The sequence below is a fragment of the Lygodium microphyllum genome, chromosome 15, assembly GCF_053477565.2.
Source record: "Lygodium microphyllum isolate KBCC chromosome 15, Lygodium_microphyllum_v1.1.10, whole genome shotgun sequence".
Taxonomy (NCBI): Eukaryota; Viridiplantae; Streptophyta; class Polypodiopsida; order Schizaeales; family Lygodiaceae; genus Lygodium; species Lygodium microphyllum.
The window spans coordinates 141,591,059-141,613,005 of record NC_141149.1 but is presented as its reverse complement, the minus strand read 5'-3'; the positions used below and the strand labels follow the sequence as shown (position 1 = coordinate 141,613,005).

The 21,947-nt window shown below is 41.9% G+C and overlaps 1 protein-coding gene across 4 annotated transcripts in view; it reads right to left on the bottom strand.

Annotated features, from left to right (window-relative positions):
* The window catches only part of LOC148025152 (Polynucleotide adenylyltransferase family protein), a 183,795-nt gene extending 172,730 nt beyond the window's left edge, over positions 1-11,065 (bottom strand). For 2 of the 4 annotated variants that reach the window (XM_087694898.1, XM_087694900.1), the window contains exon 1: positions 10,664-11,062. In XM_087694898.1, the coding sequence (XP_087551024.1) occupies positions 10,664-10,759 (96 nt within the window). In that variant the 5' untranslated portion in view covers positions 10,760-11,062. Of the gene's footprint in view, positions 1-10,663 lie in introns of all 4 variants that reach the window. The other 2 variants (XM_087694899.1, XM_087694902.1) reach the window with 2 other exon arrangements.
* Between the last annotated feature and the right edge of the window lie 10,882 nt (positions 11,066-21,947).

The following is a 21,947-nucleotide window of genomic DNA, read 5'->3' as shown; positions in this document are numbered from 1 at the left end:
TTCTCTCTTCTGCACTGCTGTTTGCATCAAATCTAGCCTTCTTTGGCTGCGTCTTTTGGTGTTCGGTATTCGGAGGTTGCCTTGTTGCGATTTGGGATCTGTTTGAAGTACAACACATTGTCCAACTCATTATCTTTGTTCTGATTCTTGAGATATAAGAGTTCAAGGTACAATATTTATTCATTGCATAGTGTGTTTATTGCATGAGCATTGTATATTCAATAGTCATATCACTTCATTCATTCTCTGTGTTCATTATCTTTGAGTTACCCTAACCCTAATTGTGTTCTTCTATCAATCTGTGCTTTGTTGTACGGTGTTATTTGTGCTTCTGTGTTAGGGTATTTTCTTCACATGGTATGAGAGTCGAGTTCTTTGAGAGAAACCTAGGCCTTGATCTAAAAGCCCTACACAAGAAGCAAGAACAATAGAAGGGTAGATGGCTTTGAACACTACTTTTGCATCACTTCTCACATTCGAGCTAATCCATGGAGGAATGAATCGGAGTGAGCCTCACAACTTGCTTCTTAGGCTCCTGATATGGTTGGACAGACATTGGACTACCATGGAGTTCCAAGATCTTACGAGATCACTTTAGCTAAGTACGATCTCATTTTGATGCATAGAGCCGAGTAGCAGATAGAAGGTAAGTTTGAATTTTACCCTTAGATTCGGTGCACCGATCTACTGATAATGCAGGAAGGGCAGAATCTCCACTTAGGACTGGCCATCTATAAGTGTAAATTGGCGTAGAGTATACTCCATTGCCTTCATACTTATTCTCTCCTGTGTCGGATATGTCTATCATTTCAGATTTTGTTAATGATAATTTCTCTTTTCCTATTGGTATCGATGATTTTCACGATGAAGGATGTATGCAAAACAATTTTTGGTTTATGAATAATGAGGAAGATATATATTTCTTTATGAACTCAAGCCTAGGTAAGCAGTTGAAACAAGAAACTGTGAGTACTCCTTCTCTTTCTTTTCCTTCAGATATATTTTTTTTTCAAAGGTCAAAATGAAGTAGGTGCATCTTCATGATCATTATTTCAATTTAATGCATTTAATGGACAAAAGAAACCCACATTATTTCCCACATTTACACATATCACAAATCCATTTAATCTCCCTTCCATCCTACCCTCTTATTCTGCTACCATATCCTTTCAGCCTTCATTAACTACAGCGCATGATGCATCTCATGTAGGATCACATGTGTTTTCATTCACCATACGGGGGTTCTTCAGACTTAGGCATAACTGTTAGGATCTCTTTTTTCCTCAGCCGGGTAGTGTTACACCTTTTCCTCACACACTTTCATGATCATTGCAGCAGCTTGAGTATTTTTCCCAGTCTCTTCCAAGTGTGGATCGATTGGTGCGACAGTTTGCCTCTATGGCATTACCTAGTGGATTCTTTGGTCATTATGTTGTGTCCTAGCCAATATTCGGACAGGGTTTATGTATCCCAGTGTCTTCACCTCCATCGGCACCTTATGGAAACATTCATTTTCTAGTGCCTCCGTATCAATTGACACTTATTGTACACTCATAGCCTATTTTTGTCTACCCATCTCTTTTCCCTTCATCTTCTTAGCAAACACCTCCACCACTATCACCACCACCACCATCTTATCCCTCATATCCATTCTATCCTACATTCTTGACATCTCATGGTTCTACCTTATCTTCCATGAAGCATGCATTTAATGATAAGATTCGTTTTAACGGATCAAACTTTACAACTTGGTCGAACTTGATGAGACATGTCCTTGACAATCGGATTGGATGTGATGAGTGGGAGGGCCCATACCTCTGAAGCTTTGCACAAATGTGAACTTGTTAGAGAGAAACAACGTGTAGAGCAAGAGACGTAGCATTTGAAGACTACTTGGCAAAAACATGGCTGCACTATCTTATGTGATGGATCAACAGACGTGAGGAAGAATGTGTATGACATCTTGGTGTCCTCCTGCAAGGGGACCATGTTCTAGCATGCCATAGATGCATCGACAACAAAGACATTGATTACAGGTGATTACATCTATAGGCACATCAAGGTTGCTATTTTGGAGATTAGTGCAGAAAATGTAGTGCGGGTTATCATTGGCAATGGCAGTAATTGTGTGGCTATGGGTACTTTGTTAGAGAGAGAGTTCTCTAAGATCATGTGGACTCCATGTGCATCACATTGTTCGAATCTACTCATCGAGGATTCAGAAAAGATTGGATAGACAAATGACCTCTTCAAGACAGGCAGACGCATGGTAAAATTCATCGCAGAGAGACCTAGAGTGCATGCTATATTTAGGGCAAACAGTGGTTGGATTTTTTTAAGCCATCTTCCACTTATTTTGCTTATACGTTTATTGATCTAGAGAGGCTTGTTAGAGTCCATTAGGGCCTCGTGAGGATGGTTGTCTCTAGGGATTGGGCTGCATGGGATGAGAGGGATCAACCAAAGGCTTTGACATTTATCAAAAATGTCACGGATGAGACTTATTAGGAGGATGTAGCTACATTGGTGAAATATCTAACTCCCATTTACACAATGTTGAGGGTCACTAACATAGACAGTAACACTCAAGGCCTTTGTACAAGTATATAGATAAGATTAGAGAGATGCTAGACAAAAACATCTTCTTCTCTCAAGATAAGTGTATCAACAACCATTCATTCTAATCTCTCTTTTTTAATCACATCTATGATCTATCATGATTCATGATTTATATCAATATGTGGATTAACTTTCATAAATGTTATAGGATACAAGACATTTGTAAAGTGTGGAACAAAAGATAGAATTGGTTTCACAAACCAAACCATGCTATTACACATTACTTGCATCCCCTTTGGCATAGTGAGAATTAGTATACAAGTGAGGAGCTTAAAGAGGGGCTACAAGATTACTTTAATAAGTGGATTGATGATGATGTTTAAATGATTACCCAACTTGAGAATGATCTCCTCAAGTTTTATAACCATACTCTTTCATTTGCATGGCTTGTTGCAAAGTTACGTGAGACATAGCTCTAGCCTATGTCCATAAAAGTAGAAAAATTGTGCTTCAACTTTGATAAATAAACAATAAACATAAATATGTATGCTGAATTTCTTCTTATTCTTTGTTTTAGGGCTTTAATTTAGTTCATAGTTTTTTAATCCTAAATTCTGATTCTAATTTGGGATTTCGCAGAAAACAATAGCTATCCGTATTCTCTCACATGATTGTGATAGTAGTCCTAATAAGAGAAATTGGAGCACATGGGCTTTATTTCACACCAAAAAGAGAAACAAGTTGAAGACTGTCTAGCTTCAGGAATTGCTTTTTTGCCATTGTAACTTGCGCTTGATTGAGAATTCAAGTTATACACTTGAGCCAAAGCAAGTAAATGTAGACAAGATTTATATAGAGAAGGTGAAGGACATTCCTACCATTCCAACAGAGGAGAGAGACATCCACAACATGTTTTATGAGGAGATGTCTACACCTATGCATTAGACACAGTCTAGCCGTGTATCATCTAGAGCGAGAAAAGCTCAACTTTGATATGCAACCACTTCTACCTCTACAGCTCCAATGGCTGATGACGATGATAATGCCTCCTCTTCCTCTAGCAGTAATACTAGTACTCTTGCTAGTAGCCCTGAGGAGGACAAGACAAAGGACATGCCTTTGGATGATACTGATCACTCTCACTAGATGATACATCATGATTCATAGACTTGTACTTTGTAGACTTATTGTTAGTTGATCATGTTCATTGTTCATGATTAACTGGCATTCCGTCCATGGGGGAGTGAAGAAGGGTAAGCAATGTTATTGCAAGATCCCTAGAATTCACCATTTGTCTAAAAGAAGGCAACTCACACGAAATCTACTCCATTTTGTTAATGCCATCCCTCATGATAGGAGAATCAATAAAAGACATTTGTCAAAATCGCATCTCTAATGTGAGCTAATGAAAAAAGGTGCAAATCTCATAAAGGTTTTGAAACTTGATCCACACCTACATTGATAGCTCCTTCACATGAATCAACAAACTACGAATACAATTCAAAAATAAGAAAGTAAAAGCTCAAGTATTCATTTCATCCCAAAGATTTGCCCTACCTAGAGAATCTCCATCATTAAAAGTAGGAACACGCAAAGAAATCGACCAATACACCAATTTCCACATCTCATAGGTGTCAAGAAATACCTTGGCCTTTCCATTTCAAAGCAAATAGTTGGAGCCATTCAACTTCTATGCATCAAGGAAGGTGGGGAAAACATGATCGTCATAGTAACAAGGAATGGTTGTCCCGAACATATCTGCTGAAGGGAACGCCAAACTCCGGACAAGGGATATCCCCTATCCCATCCCCAACAGCCATCCCCCTGTCCCGACCATCCCCTAACCCATCCCTTTGTCACATCCTCTGATAAGGGTTCCCTTTTTTTTTTGGCAAGGGGGGATGGATGGATGGGTGGGGGGGCCTTTTGTCAAAGTGAAGAAAAGCGAAAGCGAATGACCAAGACAAAGAGTGAATAGAGAGAGGGGAGAGAGAGAGAGAGAGAGAGTGAAACGCAAAACATCTGCAATGAAGAATGTTGTATAAGGATGCAGAAATATGCACAGATGCAGAGAGAATATATGCGTATGTCTCCACCTCGAATATCTTAGTCTCCGTCAGCCCTGAGGGCAATCTCCACCGTTTGCAGCCTAAAATCTGTGAAATCAACTAAGGAAGACTATTGAAATCAGGGCCAACAAATAGGCCAGCAGAAAAATGCCAAAAATACCAGATTGGCTGCATTAAATGCAGCCGATTGGATAGCAAATCTATCCGACCAACTATCTGACTGCACTTTGCTGACGCCTAATACGTGGCACTCCTGCACCAATTGTTGCCTGGGAAACTTGTTGTACTTGTTGTCATTTGGAAGCTGCTTCAAATTTGTCACGTTGTGTCTTCAGGATGTGAACATAGGCATTGCACCCAAAAATCCTGAAATAAGAAAAATCTAGCTTGGACTGTAAACGCCCCGAACAACGTAGTATGCTTAACAATTATGATATTCGCTTGTTTTCGAGATTTAATATAAAAGAGAATGAACACTTAAAGCTGAAAATAAAAATTACTCACAAAATTACAGCCATGAAAATGTAAAAGTAATGGAGACAAGATTGAGGGTTGAAGAATGTCTGGGTAATCCTTCATGAATTTTCTCTTTTATATTAAATCTCGAAAACAAGCAAATATCATAATTGTTAAGCATACTACGTTGTTCGGGGCATTTACATGGACCCAAAGTATGCTTCATATCAAGTCATACCAACAATAGCAGAAGTAGAGGAACGATTAAGGATGCGAGTTGCGGTAGCCACACCCTCAACCCATAGACACTAAGCTATCTGATGATGCTTCATCAAAGTACGGGCCATTTCAATCACACTGCGATTCTTCTGCTCCAAGATGCCATTCTCTTGAGGGGTGTTTGTATTTGCAAACTCTTGGTGAATACCACGTTCTGCAAAAAAACGAGCAAGCTTATTAGAAACAAATTCTCCGCCCTTATCCGATCATAAGGTCTTCAGCTTCCAGCCCGATTGGTTCTCCTCAAAGAGCAACCAATCCTTAAAGTTGCAGAAAGCCTCAAACTTCAACTTCAAGAAATAAGCCCATGTCATGCTGCTATAATCATCCACACTAAGCATGAAATACAAGCTTCTTCGAAGCAACTCCGTCCTTATCGATCCACAAAGATCGATAGAAACAAGCTCCAAGGGTACTGAAGACCGCCTCGAAGCCTACTAGGAATAGCATCACAAGTCTGCTTCCCACGGATGCAGGATACATAAGGCTGCTAGCTCACCACAATATCCGGCAAACCTCGAACAAGTTGTCCGTAAGACGCCTTCCGAAGGTAATCATAATTGAGGTGGCCAAATTGAGCATGCCAAAGCTCGAACTGAGTTTGTGAGGTAAGAAAAAGAAAAGTCAAGGCAAAAGAAGACCGCAACTTGTAGACTCAATTCTCCTCAAGTCGCAACTTGTAGACTCCATTCTCCTCATAACTTGAAGAAAGAACCTATCTCGATCCACGATCAAGAATCCGAAAAGAATCCTCATCAAATTCAACCGAGAGGCCAAGGGCACAAATCTTGTACACTGAAAGGAGATGGTACCCCAAGGCCGACACATAAAGTACCTCGGATGTATGGGCACCACCTCGTCCATCTAGAATAAGATGCATGTTTCCCCATCCCTGAATAGGAATAGACGAACTATCACCAATGAGAATCTAGCCATACGAAGGCCACAAATGAGTAACACTTGCGGAAGGAGTCATGTGCCAGGAGGCACCACTGTCAACAATCCACTCCCGAGTATATGGGGCCGTCAACGCAGCATCAAAAGCCGTCAAGGTCAAATCCTCAACCACCTCCAAGTGGAGGAAAGTTGTTGATGAGGGAGCAACCACTGCTCCGAAATCCTTTGAAGATTTCTCCTTCTTCTCCTTGTCGAGGCAATCCTTCTTCCAATGACCAGTTTTGCCATAGAAGTAACAAGTAGACTCCTTTTTTTGTCCTTCTTAGATTTGTCCTTCTTCTTCTTCTTTTAGTCCTTCCCCTTCTTCTGAGAGGACTGACCAACCAAGGCCCCACATTTATAAGCATCGGTCCCTTTCAATTGCTCCTCTTGGTCCAAGACCATAGGAACCAACTCTTCCCACCGAAGAGCTCAGACCACCAAGGAGCAATCAAGGCAGAATAAAAACCACTGAAGTGGGGCGGTAGCTGTGAAAAAAGAGTTATCCTCATGTCTTCAAAAGTGATCACCTTCCCTACGTTTTAAACCTGCATCTGAAGCTGCCTCAGCTTGTTAATATGCTTCCGCATAGAAGATGACTTATTACACTCATGGTCCACATCTGCACTTCCAAAGAAACTTGCTTCATGACGATCATCCGATTGTACATCTGATCAAGCTCCAACTATATCTCCCGAGCCACTGTCAAATGCTCAATATGAGAGATAACTATTGTAGTATATGAGAGAAATAAAAACGAGCAAATGCGAGCATTGAGTTTATCCCAATGTGCCTGAGCCTTTACCAACTCCACCTTATCACTAGAAGAGAGTCTAGGCTCGCCTCGCGAAGGACGATGAATAGCCTCTGTAACAAGCTTCGCCAAATCATATGACTCTAGAATGGCAAGCATCATGACCCGCCAGATGCGGTAATTCTCGCCATCGAGCTTTTGATTTGATGGAAGAGCTGGTAAGACGGGCACCTTCCGGTCCATGATCACCTGAAACTTTGTCTCAGCCTCAGAAGACATCTTCACCTACAATACATGCACAAAACACAAAAAGCAACCCCCTCTGATAGTGAAAATACAACCTACTAGGACTCTTGTTTGCTCGTCCCGCTCCTTCTTCACCTGTTGGAGGCGATGAAAATGTAAAATCTGCACTTGAAGGCTCAAAACACAGCCTTCTTCCTTCTCTAACAGCAAAAACCAACAACAGCTTCAGCAAATCTTCTCCTTTCTCACACGCCCATGCTCGCCTCAGCCTTGTTCTAATGCGCAACCCTCCTACTCGCACTTTGAACACTAAAAACGCAGTCTGGTATCACTTTGAAGTCTCCTCTTTAGATGGGTCCACCCTAGGTCAATCATTCAATGCTCTGATACCATGTCAGAGTGAAGCAATGCAGAAGCAAATGACCAAGACAAAGAGTAAACAGAGAGAGAGAGAGAGAGAGAGAGAGAGAGAGAGACAATGAAATGCAGAAAATCTGCAATGAAGAATGCTATATAAGGATACAGAAATATACACGAGTGCAGAGAGACTATCTACATATATCTCCACCTCAAAGATCTCAATCTCTATCAGTCCCGAGGGCAATCTCCACGGTCTACAACTTGAAATCTGTGAAAACAACTGAAGAAGATACTGAAATCAGGGCCAATAAATAGGCCAGCAAAAAAATGCCGAAAATACTAGGTCAGCTGCATTAAATGCAGCCGACTTGTTCGATTGCAGCTGTTCGACTGCACTTTGCTGATGCCTAACACATGGCAGCTGCCACATGGCACTCCTGCACCAATCACTGCCTGGGAAACCTGCTGTACCTACTGCCTGTATAGGGAATGACCAACTAACCAGCTCTAACACCTTTTGGGGGTGATTTTTCGGTGGGGTTTTTTTGTGGGTGAGTTTTTCAGACTTCTCCAAGGACTTCCCCTTTTTGTCACACATGCACATACAAAATCAGCATACTCCCTTATGAAGCCATATCAAATCAGTCCACATAACACATGCAGTTTCTCTACACCAGAAAATACATATATGCATGCATGCGCATGCACATGTTATTTGATAGCATACATTCACCCACACATCCACCCATCATATCACATGGATACATTTTAAAATACTATTTATGTATGGCGTCCCCATTCCCTACTTTTGGCCATCCCCCTTCCCCGTCCCCGTTCCCATCCCTTGTTCCATGTTACTATGATGATCATGCACTGCAACAAGAAGGAGAGAGAAGTGACACTTGACCTTGGAACCGCCGTAGTAAGTTGGGAAGAAGAGATAGCTGAAGAAGAAGCAACATCAAACATATCCATGATGAAGAAGCTGAAGTATATACCTTAAATGTCACACAAACACAAGAACACAAGAGCCCCAAGCCAATCGAATCACTGTTCAACATAAAATGCAAGGTCTACAGCTGGTTTCGATGCAGAAATGCAGCATCAAGTCCCAATTGTGAGAGTGCACAATAGAGAAGGAACTCGAAGACAAAGCAAGAAGAGAGGAGAGAGACAAGATGAAAGCAAGAGAAAGAAGAAACACTCTGATCTGAAGACTGATACAAGGCTGCAAAAAGTCAGCCCCTACACATGCCAAAGTGTGTCAACAAGGATGCTGGCGGACTGAGGGCAGATGATGAAGAATGCAGGCAGTGGAGGATGATGGAAGCGATAACAAGAAGATAATAGCTGAGGAAATGGAAAAGTACCTTTAATTTTGAATCCTCTTCTCAGACTTCCTTCCAATCGTATGGTGAGCTATTGTACCCTCTAGCATGGTGGCAACTGTTGCTAGCCCTAGAATCCCAGATTTCCACTATTCCTTCTGTTTATGGAGCACCTGAAATGTTAACAAGCATCTACGATGCCATCCATGCCCATTGACAACGGGAGCAGCCATCTGGCCCTTTGATTTGCTGTGGTACTTTTCCCCCTTGCAGGCACTCCTGGCAGTTTACACTCGAGGTTCGTCCTTCAGCCCTGTTGTGTTAAATGTGCATGGTGAGGGGTTTTTCACTGTGTCATCTTCAACTTTGGTTGTTATGTAGGTGTATTTCATCCAACCCATCAGCTTGCGACCCTTCACCACAATCCCATCAGTTGTTCAAGCACCTTTCAGCTGATTTTGTGGCCCAAGGATAGAACAACAAAGCTAAACATCTCATGGCTTGTCAAGATAGCACAAAACAACACAAACGATGGACACAAAAATCGATAATCAAAGAGTGCATAAGAATACAAAAGGTAAATGAACAAGGAGAGGAATCCAAAAGCAATGCTCAATGATCTACAACCAATGCGTAACAAGATGGCAGGCAGAACATGCTCAAGTCCCCACTCTCCCACATATGCAAAGTCACTATACAATGAAGTGACCAAGTGAACACACGTGATATGCCCAACTAGTAGCTGCAGTATTAGAAGCAACCACAAACACTCATGTTTGCAATCTCCCACAAGCCATGAACTCACTGAATCTGACTCTCTGAATCTGTGCCCTCCAAGGAGGAGCCAAGGATAAGAATGGCCGAATTTACTGATCGTGACTGAGGAGGTGCAGGGTGGCCCTATATTAGAGGTGGGTTGGTGGGCCAGAGTCTGAGGCCAACAAACTGACTGGAGCAGGCGACTGCTACATGGCAGTTGCTACCTATAAGCCCAGCCCAGCATCCCCATGCGGAAACTACTCTGGGCAGTGCCCCACATGTCACGTGCATGTTACACTAGGACCTGAAATGAAAGATTGGATGATATTTACCTTAACCCTGGCTTCAAGGGTATTTGAACGGAACCAAAATTGGGTGGGAGTCTTAACCTAACACTATGTGTCAGTAGTGTAGTTGAACCTCTGTACAGGCAAGGAGGCCCTTTCATGTTCCTTAAGGATTCCTTCCGCGAGGCAACAAAAAGTGACCTCCAAATGAAGTTGTTCTTGTCATGGAGAATGAAGACTGATGTACCTCAGGAGGATTAACAACTACCAACCATCCCGATCAGCAAAACTGAGTCAATTTGCCACCACCTAGATGTTTACTGCCTGCATTGCAAATTTGGTGCAAAGACAGCCGAGTTTTAACACTACGCTGCCGGTGCATGTACAATGGTATGCAGGAAGAAAGGAAGCTCTGCGAAAACAACAAACTGCTTGCAAGGCTATTTAAGTAACAAAAGCTTTGCTAAAGTAATACAAGCTTTGCATGGAGAATAGAGATTGCTAGCAAAGCTACTTGAACAAGGGTAAAGGCAAAAAAGAGAGGTCTGAAATGAAAGCTTCAAGAACTGTTATGCAAGCTACTTTAACAAAGTGACGGAACTCTTATTTGAGGCTTGAAATGATACGTACCCTCAAGGGGCTGGCGAACGTATGCAAGGAGGCCGAGGTGGAATGAAGGAGGCCGCAGCTGAAGCTCCTGTGCATGTTGATAGGCCATACCCCCATGTTGCACGCCCCTCCTAACAGAGTCTGCTCTCCCCGACGATATTCATTCTCTCCGTGTCTTTGTCTGTCATAATAGAGTTTCTACTACTGCTCTTCCTCTGATTGGCATGAGTTCGCTTGCCTTAAACCCCTTTCGCCAAATAATGTCCTCTCTCTTCATGCTCAAGAAGTCACCTTTAATACCAAGCTCTAAGGCGTAACGAGGGCGCAGCTCGCTCGTCCGAACCAAGGGACGGAGAATCACGGAGCATCCTCACCTCTTTAACTGTATTTTGGCTCCCGTAGGTGCACATGACAGTGTCCTACATAAAGTCTCCTTACTCTTAACACATCAAGTTATTGGGCCGGGGCGGGATTCCCTACTAGTTAACCGAGAGTAAAAAGAAGCTCAGCGTGATACACCGAAAAACCCATGAAAACAACCTTATGGTAGGGGAGGCCTTGTGCGGATTGTCTGCTAATGTATTTTGTCCTTGTTAGGCCCCAACCTGTTTACAGTGCACACATATTTCATCTCACATACTAGTAAGAAAGTGGTGGAATACGCAATAACAAAGGGGACTATAAAGTTAAACATCCCTTTGATAGCTAGGTCATGGGTCTGCTGCCTAACGGCACATCTAGTCTTCACTTATCCACAAAATACCATACAAGAAAGGTTAGTATGTAGATAGGGAAGAAAAGTAAAGAACGAATGACTTGGGTACGAAGTAAAGTTAAATGGATTGGATCCCATCCCATTCAAGTTGAAAATTTGGCACATTGATCTTATTTTAGGTCCATGGAAGCCCACAATTCAGTAGCTAGGTTAACAAGCAAGCAATGTTGGTCTTCTTATTATAGATTCTTTTGGTTAGAGACGGCCTTGTCAAGAGTTTGTGAAAGGAAGCAAAGGGAGACCAAAGTGGATTGGTCTAGGAAATACTTGAATATATCGAAGCCATCTATTAAAGTAGCAATGAGTCCCATATGTCCTCCAAATGAGAAAAAAATTATTAATAAATAAGAAAAATGTGAGAAAAAGCCTCCTCAAAGCATGTACGAGATGCAAGGAGGGAAGGAACAAAGAGTCAAAAAGAGAGAGACAGAGGGGAGGGATTGTGGCACTCTAGCTGGCCATGCCAATCGTGTCAATTATGTTGATCTTTCCCTTGAATCTCGCTTTTTTGTTTGTTTTGTTCTTTTTTTTTTTAAGAGGGAGATTGAGGGGAGGGATTATGACATTATAAGCAAGTGATGTTGATTATGTCAATCTTTTCCTCGGATCTCTTTTTTTTGCATTTTTTGTGTTTATTCGTTTGGGTCTATTTCTTCCTCTCCAATAAAATAGGCAATCATAAGGACTCCAAGCTCTGAGCCCTCAAAAAAGAGTTTAGGTACATGCCTCTCTTATCTCTTCTTGTATGTAAGAAAGAGTAGACCATCATTTTCTAGATTGATAGGTATCCTAGACCGATCGTTGAGTAGCTTTTCTACTATAGACATAAAAAGGACAAGCTCGTGAGAAGCCAATGCTCAAGAGGTCATCAAACCCTCATGATAACTACTCCTTTTCCTACCTGATATTGAGGTTTCCTCCTCCTACCCATAGTAACGGAACCCACGGGTAGGCCATATAGATCTTCTCTCTCTGCCCTATCCAAATTTTAAAATTTGATAGCTCTTGCAAAAGGGAGTGGTGCAAACCCAGTGCATGTATATCTCAAACTCCACCCTAGACAAATGCCCACATGCTTCCTTGACTTTTAGCTTGCAGGGTCCCATTCCCTATCAGGTTAGCTCTGTTTAAACCCAAATAAAGCAATGTATTCAATAAAGGCTTAGGAATATCCTCTCCCCACTAGGAAAATATGTACTTCTAGAAGGAAGGGGTGTGGTAAGCCTCCCACATTTTAGGTACCCACGGCTTGCCCATAAGTTAAGCATAGATACCAGTGTGGCATGCAACAATATCTATTTCCTCAAGAACCAACTCTAGAGGCAGCATAGTCTTCCCTAAGACCTCTTTCATAGTCCCCTTGAGGTCCATCCTAAGGTCTTCTATGGTTAATGATCACCCCTTAGTTTGAGGTATCAACCTAGGATAACCATCCAAATCCTTATAGGAAGTTGCACATAGCTATTGTACAAGGTACCTTCTCTAGAAGTATCAGGTAGCTCCTCCCCTAAATAGGCGAAACAGGATATAGATAGCTTTTGCTATGCTAGAAGAGTCACAAATAATGTGGTTTAGTAGCTCTCTTGACATTGATGAGGGAGATGTTTCAGCCATTCCACACACACCCTCATATATCGTCTACCAAGGAATACACACATCCTTTCATAGTGGTAGAGGGAACTAAGTTTCCAAGCATGCCCAATGGGGTAGCTAGTGCTTTTTCAAACTCCTGGTATAGGGTGAGTATTTCCCTTTAGGTGGGTGCTCTAATGGGAACTAGTCAAATAACTCTGGTAGTGATTTCTTCCTTTGTCCACTCTATCAGTTCCAAATTGTCCAACTCAAGGTATTCTACCAAGAACTCCCTAATAGTGCAATCTTCTTCTTTAGTCATCCCAAAAATCTCATTGTCTTCTAGATTTCCTTATTCCTCCATTCCCTTCTCCATCTCGTCCGAAACCAACATAAGAGTATTAACTGCATGATTAGTGGCATTCTAATTATTTCTCAATCCAAGGAAATAATTGGCATGATCGCCATCACCTACTCTAACCAAAAACATGGCATTATCCTATAGATATATAAGGTGGCATGTGAATCTCATCCCTTGAATATTTTTGAATATTACATGGCATATTGAGCATATTGAGAACCTCACTAATGAACCTTTGGGTGGGTGGGTGGGTGGGTGGGTGTGTGGGTGTGTGGGTGTAAAGCACATCCGTCTAACCGCCCGTGTATTACTACATTGACAGTATCCGCCATTGCACACTACAGGTGGTATGCGCCTGTCACCGTCACTTTATTCTTTATTCTTTTAGTGAGTGTTTGAATAAAGGAAGGCCCAATCACACATTGTGACTGTTGGAGTTCCCATTTGGTCTTTCTCTCTTTCTTACTCTTGCTCTCCCACCATAGCTCTTTCAAGCAAGCTTCGATCCTTCTCACTTTTCAACTGGTATCATAGCATAGTTGCTCAAGCATTCCGACTCGGTTCGTGACTCCTTCAACTTCCTCTTGATTACCTACACTCATTGGGTCTCCTTCTCGGCAGGCATAGCCAACTCTCTCGAGCTCCTGTCACTCCCTGACTTCCTCAACACCTACCTAGCCCCTTTGGGCACCCTCAAGGCATTCCAACAAAGGTATTCATTCATCTTCTTCAGGGTTTCATGTTGGTTACAGGTCTACAAGTCTAAGAAGAGAAAGGGGGCAAAACCATTGAAGCTTCGGTGCTTCATATATTGACATAGACCTCTTGTGGCTACTCGAGGCTTGTTGTGTGCCTTCTTTGGCACCCCCTGGAGCTTGCTACCACCCTGACCAAGCAAAAAAATAGTAGCAGCAACCCTAGGTAGATCAGTGTGATTTGCACCTTATCTGTAGGCCCCTTGGATAGCTCATCTCCCGCTTGCTAAAGGTCATGCCTCTTAGATCATTGTGGCACCCTTAGCATTGATGCTTGACATGCTTTGAAGCCTCCCAAGCCTTGGACTTTGATCTGAGATCCTGTAGCACTATTTTTAAACAGTTTACAGCAACTTACAGACACTAAATGTCAATTCTACACTAGTAGTTAATGACTATGCTTGTTTGGAGATTCCTAGTTAAGCGGTTTGATGCCTGTTGATGACCGATTGTTGGGGGATGCAAGACATATGTTTTTCCATGATCTTGGACTAAATTTTGGACTGAAAAATCTCAGTTTTGAACAGTAAATCACTATTGTACAATAGTGGGCTGAAACCTATTACTTCATGTTTGCCTATGTCTCTTGGAATCGGGACATGCTTTGGAGATGTACTTTGATGTATCGATCATCCGGGATTGACTTTGAGCTTGATATTGCTTCGGATCATTGGTTGAGCTTGAGCTTGCTTTGCATAGCATTTGGATCTCCATCTTTGATGTTGTACTTTGCTTATGTCTTGATGCCAGGAGGCATATTTCACGGTGGATTCCGTGAGGTTTTATGGTGGATTCCGTAAACTTTGATGACCGGGGCTCATACACAGAGTGGATTCTTTGTGCGAGAAGTTGATGGGGACGCCTGTCCTTTTCGGGCGTTTCATTAATTTAGTGTGTACATGGGTGATTCCATAGCGGGTGATTCCGCAAAATGCATATTAAATTAATAAACGTTTACGAGTTTAGAGTGCGCACTCGTAATAAATTAAGGTTAGGATTTATTTCTAACCAGTTGATTTATTTATGTAGCTGAAGACTGCTAGGTATTCACTTTTGTCGGTTTTATTGTATTATTTTACTAACGATTGTGAATGCTTCAGTTGATGTGTAGAGATAGCAGCAGTGGCGGAGGAAAGCATTGGAGGATAGCAAGTATTCGATTTATTGATTATATTTTGATGGGCGCATACATTAGGCATGGCCCCTATATTTTGTCGCGCCTCGATATTTATTATTATTTTGTATGCGCATGGGCGCACGATTATGTTATTTCTATTTGGACATTGTATTGGGCATGCCAGACTCTTTGGGCACCGTCTATTAGCTTTATTCCTATTTTGTGCTAAAGCAAACTCAAAAGCTAAAAGCTTGCTATTTTGTAATTTGGGCTATTATTTGAGCTTGAAGATGAATAATACAAAAAATACATGCTTTGTGGAGCGCTCACACAAGGCATGGGGGGAGATTGCATCCAATTGGTCTCTTGCTCATGTCGTTCATGCTTTTTACCTTGTAATTTGTGCAAAAAGTAGAGTTCTATTGTTCTTGCGGACCTTCCGACATTCACTACGTAAGCGTACAGCATCCGATCTGCGCACCATGTCTGACCGGTCTTGACATCTTGGCCTATGCCACTAGTACACGCCCGTTACATTGTCTCGAGTTGGATGCTACTAAGCCTTGCTTTGGCTTGGCATTTGATCGTTTGGAGCTTACTTTGGCTATTTCTTCGCTTGCCAGTGTTACAATTTGGATGTACTTGATGTCTATGGATGCTACACGGCCTATATGCTCACGAGGTCTTATTGATACTTGATCTTGGATCTTCTGGAATTGGTGCCATCATATGCCCTTGTTGAGCTTCTTTGCTTGATATTTACGGCTTTTGTGCCAGTGGGAGCGTCTTTGAATGCTTAACAGACATTGAGCAGGTGATTTATGCTACTTGAGCATTCAGACACTTGAGACTGGGATCTTCACTTGAGTATGGTTGATATGCCGTGGTCCTCACATAGTACTTGGGCTGATTTGGGCTTTGCAGTCTCTGAGCATATACCTATTTGTGTCAGGTCTTGCCAGTGTTGTGTACACTTTGCCCTATTACACAGGGGGTGTGCTGGCTTATTATTGAATTCATTTGACATGCTTGCGTGTTTGCTCGATGTCCGTATGATTGTCACATGCTAATTTATGCCCGCTTGATGCTGGTTATGCCTTGACAGTTAGTGGTTGACTTAGTGCATTCATTTTGCCTACAGTTTGCTCTCATTGTACCTGGATGTAATTTATTACAGCAAGCATTTATGTATGGATTGACATGAAATTTTCATGCTTAATCATCCTGATTTTATGTGCTTTTGATGGTACTTGGTGGGCAGCATCATTAGCTATCAGTTCGTGGTCATTTTGCCTTGGTTTTGGTGGTATTTTGGCTCTTTACAGCAGAAAACAACAAGCAGTTTTGAACTGTCTACACCATTTTGGATTGCAGTATGGCATCTTCTTCCACTGACAGTGCTATCTTCAACATCACTAAGCTTGATGGTATGAATTATGCCTATTGGAAGAGCCAAGTTTGGCAGTATTGGTGCAGAAATCACAGATAAAACCACTCAAGTTGCATGGACAATAGCCTGAAACTATGATTGATGACAAATGGATGGAGCTTGATGAGTTATGCAAGTCCACCCTCACCTTGTCTCTCACTGAACAGGTGCATTACAATGTGGTTGAGGAAGCACAGAGTGCTTGGTAGCTTTGGGATAAGATCAAGAATCTCTATGACAAGAAAATTCCAGCAAATTAAATGTATTGGCTGCAGCAACTTATGGATCTGCACATGAAGGAGAATATGATGATGTCTGCTCATTTAAGCCATTTCCATGCTATCCTCAAGAACTTGACTTCACAAGTCATTACCTTTAATGATGAGGTTACTCCATTGTTTTTGCTTGGGACTCTGAGTGAGTCATGGGATGTCTTCCGCACTACCTTATGTGCTCCTGCTACTATTTTGAACTTGTCTGATGTAGAGAGTGCTCTTCTGCAGGAAGAGATCAACAGTAAGAACTTGGATACCTCTTGTGTGTCGTATACTTTGACTGTTAGAGGCAGAGATGGTACTAGAAAGAATGACCATGGGTATGGACGTGGCAGAGACTCGCAAAAGTCTAGGTGTAAGTCACGCGGTAAGTCGTGCTCAAGTCTCTGGGAGAAATGCTAATGTGACATGTCATTATTGCGGCAAGAAGGGTCATATACGCCCATAGTGTCGGGAGTTGTGCAATGAGAAGCGCAAAGAGAAGGGGAAAGACAAAGTACAGGAAAATTCCTTTGATCGCAACATTATGCCTGTGAAATCCAGTGTGAAAATCGAGGAGATAAATGTCATGTAGACTGATGACTTCAATGGGGAGTACATACTTGCAGCTAGTTTTTTGATGCTATGCCATTGACCGAGGTTCACTCTATGTATGTGCAGTGCTAGTTTTGGATGATGGTGCTTCATTTCATGTTACACCATGCCGTGAGTGGTTCCATTCCTACTGCATTGTCTCTCGTTCTGTTCACTTGGGTGATGACATGTCACTTGCTATTCTTGGCATTGGGCATGTATGGCTGCAGGTCTCTACTGGCGGTACTTTTATGTTACAGGATGTACGTCATGTACGTGCACTTATACGCAGACTTATGTCTCTAGGGCAGCTTGATGATGCTGGGTTTTATGTCTCTTTTGGGGATTCTGCCTAGAAAATCACACATGGCAGACTTTGCTTGCTAGAGGTGCCAAGGCTAGCAACCTCTATCCTCTTGTAGTTGATGGGTCCTCTGTTGACCATGTTTTGTCAGTGGGTTCTATGCCACATGTATCTCTTTGGCATGCCCGTTTGGGCCATATGTCCTTAAAGGGAATGAAAATGCTTTTTGGTTTGCAGTACTTACCACCCCTTGCATGTTTTAATTCATGTGAGCATTGTCTTTATGGCAGATAGACTAGGAATATGCATAAGAAGTCTGGTGGGATATGCATGAGTGAGCCCTTGGCATTGGTACATTCGGATGTCTGTGGGCCCATGCCCTATCAGTCTATGGGTGGTGCAAAGTATTTTGTGACATTTATTGATAATTCTTTGCGTAAAGTTTAGGCTTATCCCATTAAGCTTAAGTCAGACATCTTGGCTGTGTTTTAGAGATGGCTTGCATTGGTTGAGAACCAGACTGGGCATAGGCTGAAATGCCTTAGGACTAACAATGGGGGAGAATATGTGTCACGTGCCTTTGAGCAGCTATGTGACGAGAGGGGTATAAAGCGTCAGTTGACCACCCCCTATACTCCGCCCCATAATGGTTTGATTGAGCGAATGAATAGAACCATCCAAGAGCGTGTACGCAGTATGCTTAGCCATGCAGGCCTACCACATAGCTTTTGGGCTGAGGCAGTCGGTACAGTTGTGCATATCATCAATAGATTACCTTCTAGTGGTTTGGATTTCCAGGTCGCAGAGGAGGTATGGACTGGGAAACCATTGTCTTATGCGCATCTACGTGTCTTTGGATATGAGGCATACTCCCATGTGCCCAAGGACAAGCAATATAAGCTCGATCCTAAGAGTATAAATGCATTTTCCTTGGCTATGGAGATGCAGGTGAGATGGATTACCGCCTCTGAGATCCGTAGGCACGGAAAGTCATCCGTAGTAGCCATGATGTAGTCTTCCATGAAGATAAGATGCATAGGCAACCTGAGAAGGTGGTAGAGATATGCAGGGTTCTATTCTAGGTGGAGCCACATGCTCCTACACAGCCAGTTGGACAGCTTGCAACAGCAGTTGATACACATGGCCAAGGTGTTGGATAGATAGTAGAGCCTGTAGTGAGATGGTCTACTAGAGATAGACGTCTACCTTATAGATTTGAGCCCTCGATGCATTATGCCTTGGTTACAGATGTAGGAGAGCCTCTCGCCTACGATGAGGCTATGCGCAGGGGCAACAATCACTCTTGGGAGAGGGCTTTGTAGCTTGAGATAGACTCCTTGTATAAGAATATGACTTGGGATTTGGTTTCCTTGCCTGATGGTAAGAAGGCTCTGCCATGCAAGTGGGTATACAAGCTGAAAAGTACCCTTGGACACCCCAAGCCGGCTTATAAGGCAAGACTTGTTGCTAAGGTTTTAAACAAAAGCATGGAGTTGACTTTGATGAAGTCTTTTCTCGTGTGGTCAAAATGACCACCCTACGCTTGGTTTTGGCCTTAGTCGTGCAGCTTGACTTGGACATGTATCAGATGGATGTCAAGACTGCATTCTTGCATGGGGATTTGCATGATGAGATTTACATGGAGTAGCTTAAGGGCTTTGCAGAACCTAGCAGCCTAAGGGCTTTGCAGAACCTAGCAGGGAGCACCTAGTGTGCAAATTGAAGAAAAGTCTTTGTGGCTTGAAATAGGCACCTAGAGAGTGGTATCATAAGTTTGATGCATTTATGCAGTCACAGGGCTACAATAGGAGTGCTATGGATCCATGTCTTTACACGAAGAAAGCTCGAGATGGCTCATTACTTATTTTGGTACTTTATGTAGATGATATGCTGATAGCAGGGAAAGCTCATGATGAGTTGGATGACCTTAAATCTCAGCTAAAGAAGAGCTTTGAGATGAAGGATTTGGGACAAGCCTCTCACATTCTTGGTATGCACATTAAGCGCGACAGGCATCAAGGACTACTCTACCTCTCACAGAGGGAGTACATTCATAAAGTCCTTGAGCATTTCCACATGCAAGATGTGAAGCCTATTGGCTGTCCATTACCTTCTTATGTGAAGTTCTCACAGGGGCCGATTGTCGCAGATAGATGAGCAGAGGGCTAAGATGGCCAAGATCCCTTATGCATCAGTCGTGGAAAGTTTGATGTATGCCATGATAGCCACTTGTCCAGATATTGCCTTTGTAGTTGGTGTTGTGGCACACTATATGGCTACACTTGGCAAGAAACATTGAGATGCCGTGAAGGGTATCATGAGATACCTGAAGGGCACATCAAATATGTGTATTTGCTATGGCAGCCAGGATACAAGAGTTGTGGGATACACAGACTCCGATTATGCAGGACATGTAGATAGTAGGAAGTCCACTTCTGGCTATGTATTCACCTATGTTGGAGGTGCTATCTCTTGGATGTCCAGGGTTTAGAAGCGTACGGCTCTCTCTACCGCTGAGGTCGAGTATGTTCTAGCCACTGAGGCTTGCAAGGAGACCATATGGTTGGGCCGTTTGGTTCATGACCTTGGATTGATGTTATACCTACAATGCATTTGGATTCTATGAGTGATATTTAACTAGCCAAGAATCCAGTCTTCCATGCGAAGACGAAACACATTGAGGTGAGGTATCACTTCATATGTGGGGTCGTGGAGGACATGTCTATTGACCTTGTTAAGATCTCTACTAACAAAAATCCTGCAGATCTGCTCATGAAAAGCCTCACTACTGAGCGCTTTGCCTTTCTCAGGAGATTGATGGACATTGGATGAGATGACGTTTTTCCTCACCCTATTGTACATGTGTACATTATTGTACTGCCTTTTCTTTTTTCTCTTCACTCCTCACTGAGGCAGATTCACCTTTAAGTGGGAGGTTGTTGGGGGTAAAGGCGCCTCCATCTAGTTGACCGTATATTACTACACTGATAGTACTCGCCACTACACACTACCAGTGGCGGGCGCCTGTCACCGTCACTTTATTCTTTATTCTTTATTCCTTTAATGACAGTTTGAATAAAGGAAGACCCGATCACACATTGTGACTGTTGGAGTTCCCATTTTGTCTCTCTCTCTCTTTCTTGCTCTTGCTCTCCTGCCATAGCTCTTTCAAGCAAGCTTCGATCCTTCTCACCTTTTTTTGTGTGTGTGTGGAAGTAAATTAATGTATTAATATTCATAATTGCATTGACACGTTTGATGTGAAGTACATTAATGTATTCCTATTCATAATCACATTAACAAGTATGTATGTAAGTATATGTATTTTTATATATATAAATTAATTATTCGTATCTAAACACATGCACAAGTAACATACATACATTGACACATATAACACTAATTATATGCTAATACAAAATATGTCAATATGTCTATCGATATATAATATATATGTATCGATGTATAAAACACAATTATGTAATATTCTATTAACATATATATTATTGATACGTATATATGTTATATATAATAATGTTATTATTAAGTAAAATTACATATTATATTAAATTTTTATAATATAAACATCTAGTTAATGTATAAACTTATATATTAAACATATACTACCAATAATATGATATGTACAAGTGATTATATAGTTATACTCTATTATGTTGATTATTTAGATAATTTATTATGTAATTTTTAATAATATCAACTATAATATAAAATATTTAAATATGTAAGATGTATATTATACATGTAAATAAATATTATTTATTAATATAATCAATATAATTACATTAAACATAAAATAGCAAGAGGGGAGGGAGGGATTGAGCAACACTAAATGGTGGGGGAGAGAGAGAGAGAGAGAGAGAGAGAGAGAGAGAGAGAGAGAGAGAGAGAGAGAGAGAGAGAGAGAGAGAGAGAGAGAGAGAGACGGAGAGAGAGAGAGAGAGAGAGAGTGTGTGTGTGTGTGTGGGCGCACGCATGCTTCCATGTAGCATGCTCTTGCTACTCAGAAAGCTTCAAGGGAGCTAATACGTGTGGACTTGGATAGGTTTTATTAAAAAGTGCTAACATTCCTTGTGCACTTCACATGGAAGGAATGCTAGGTTGCTTCGCAAACCACAAAGTAATA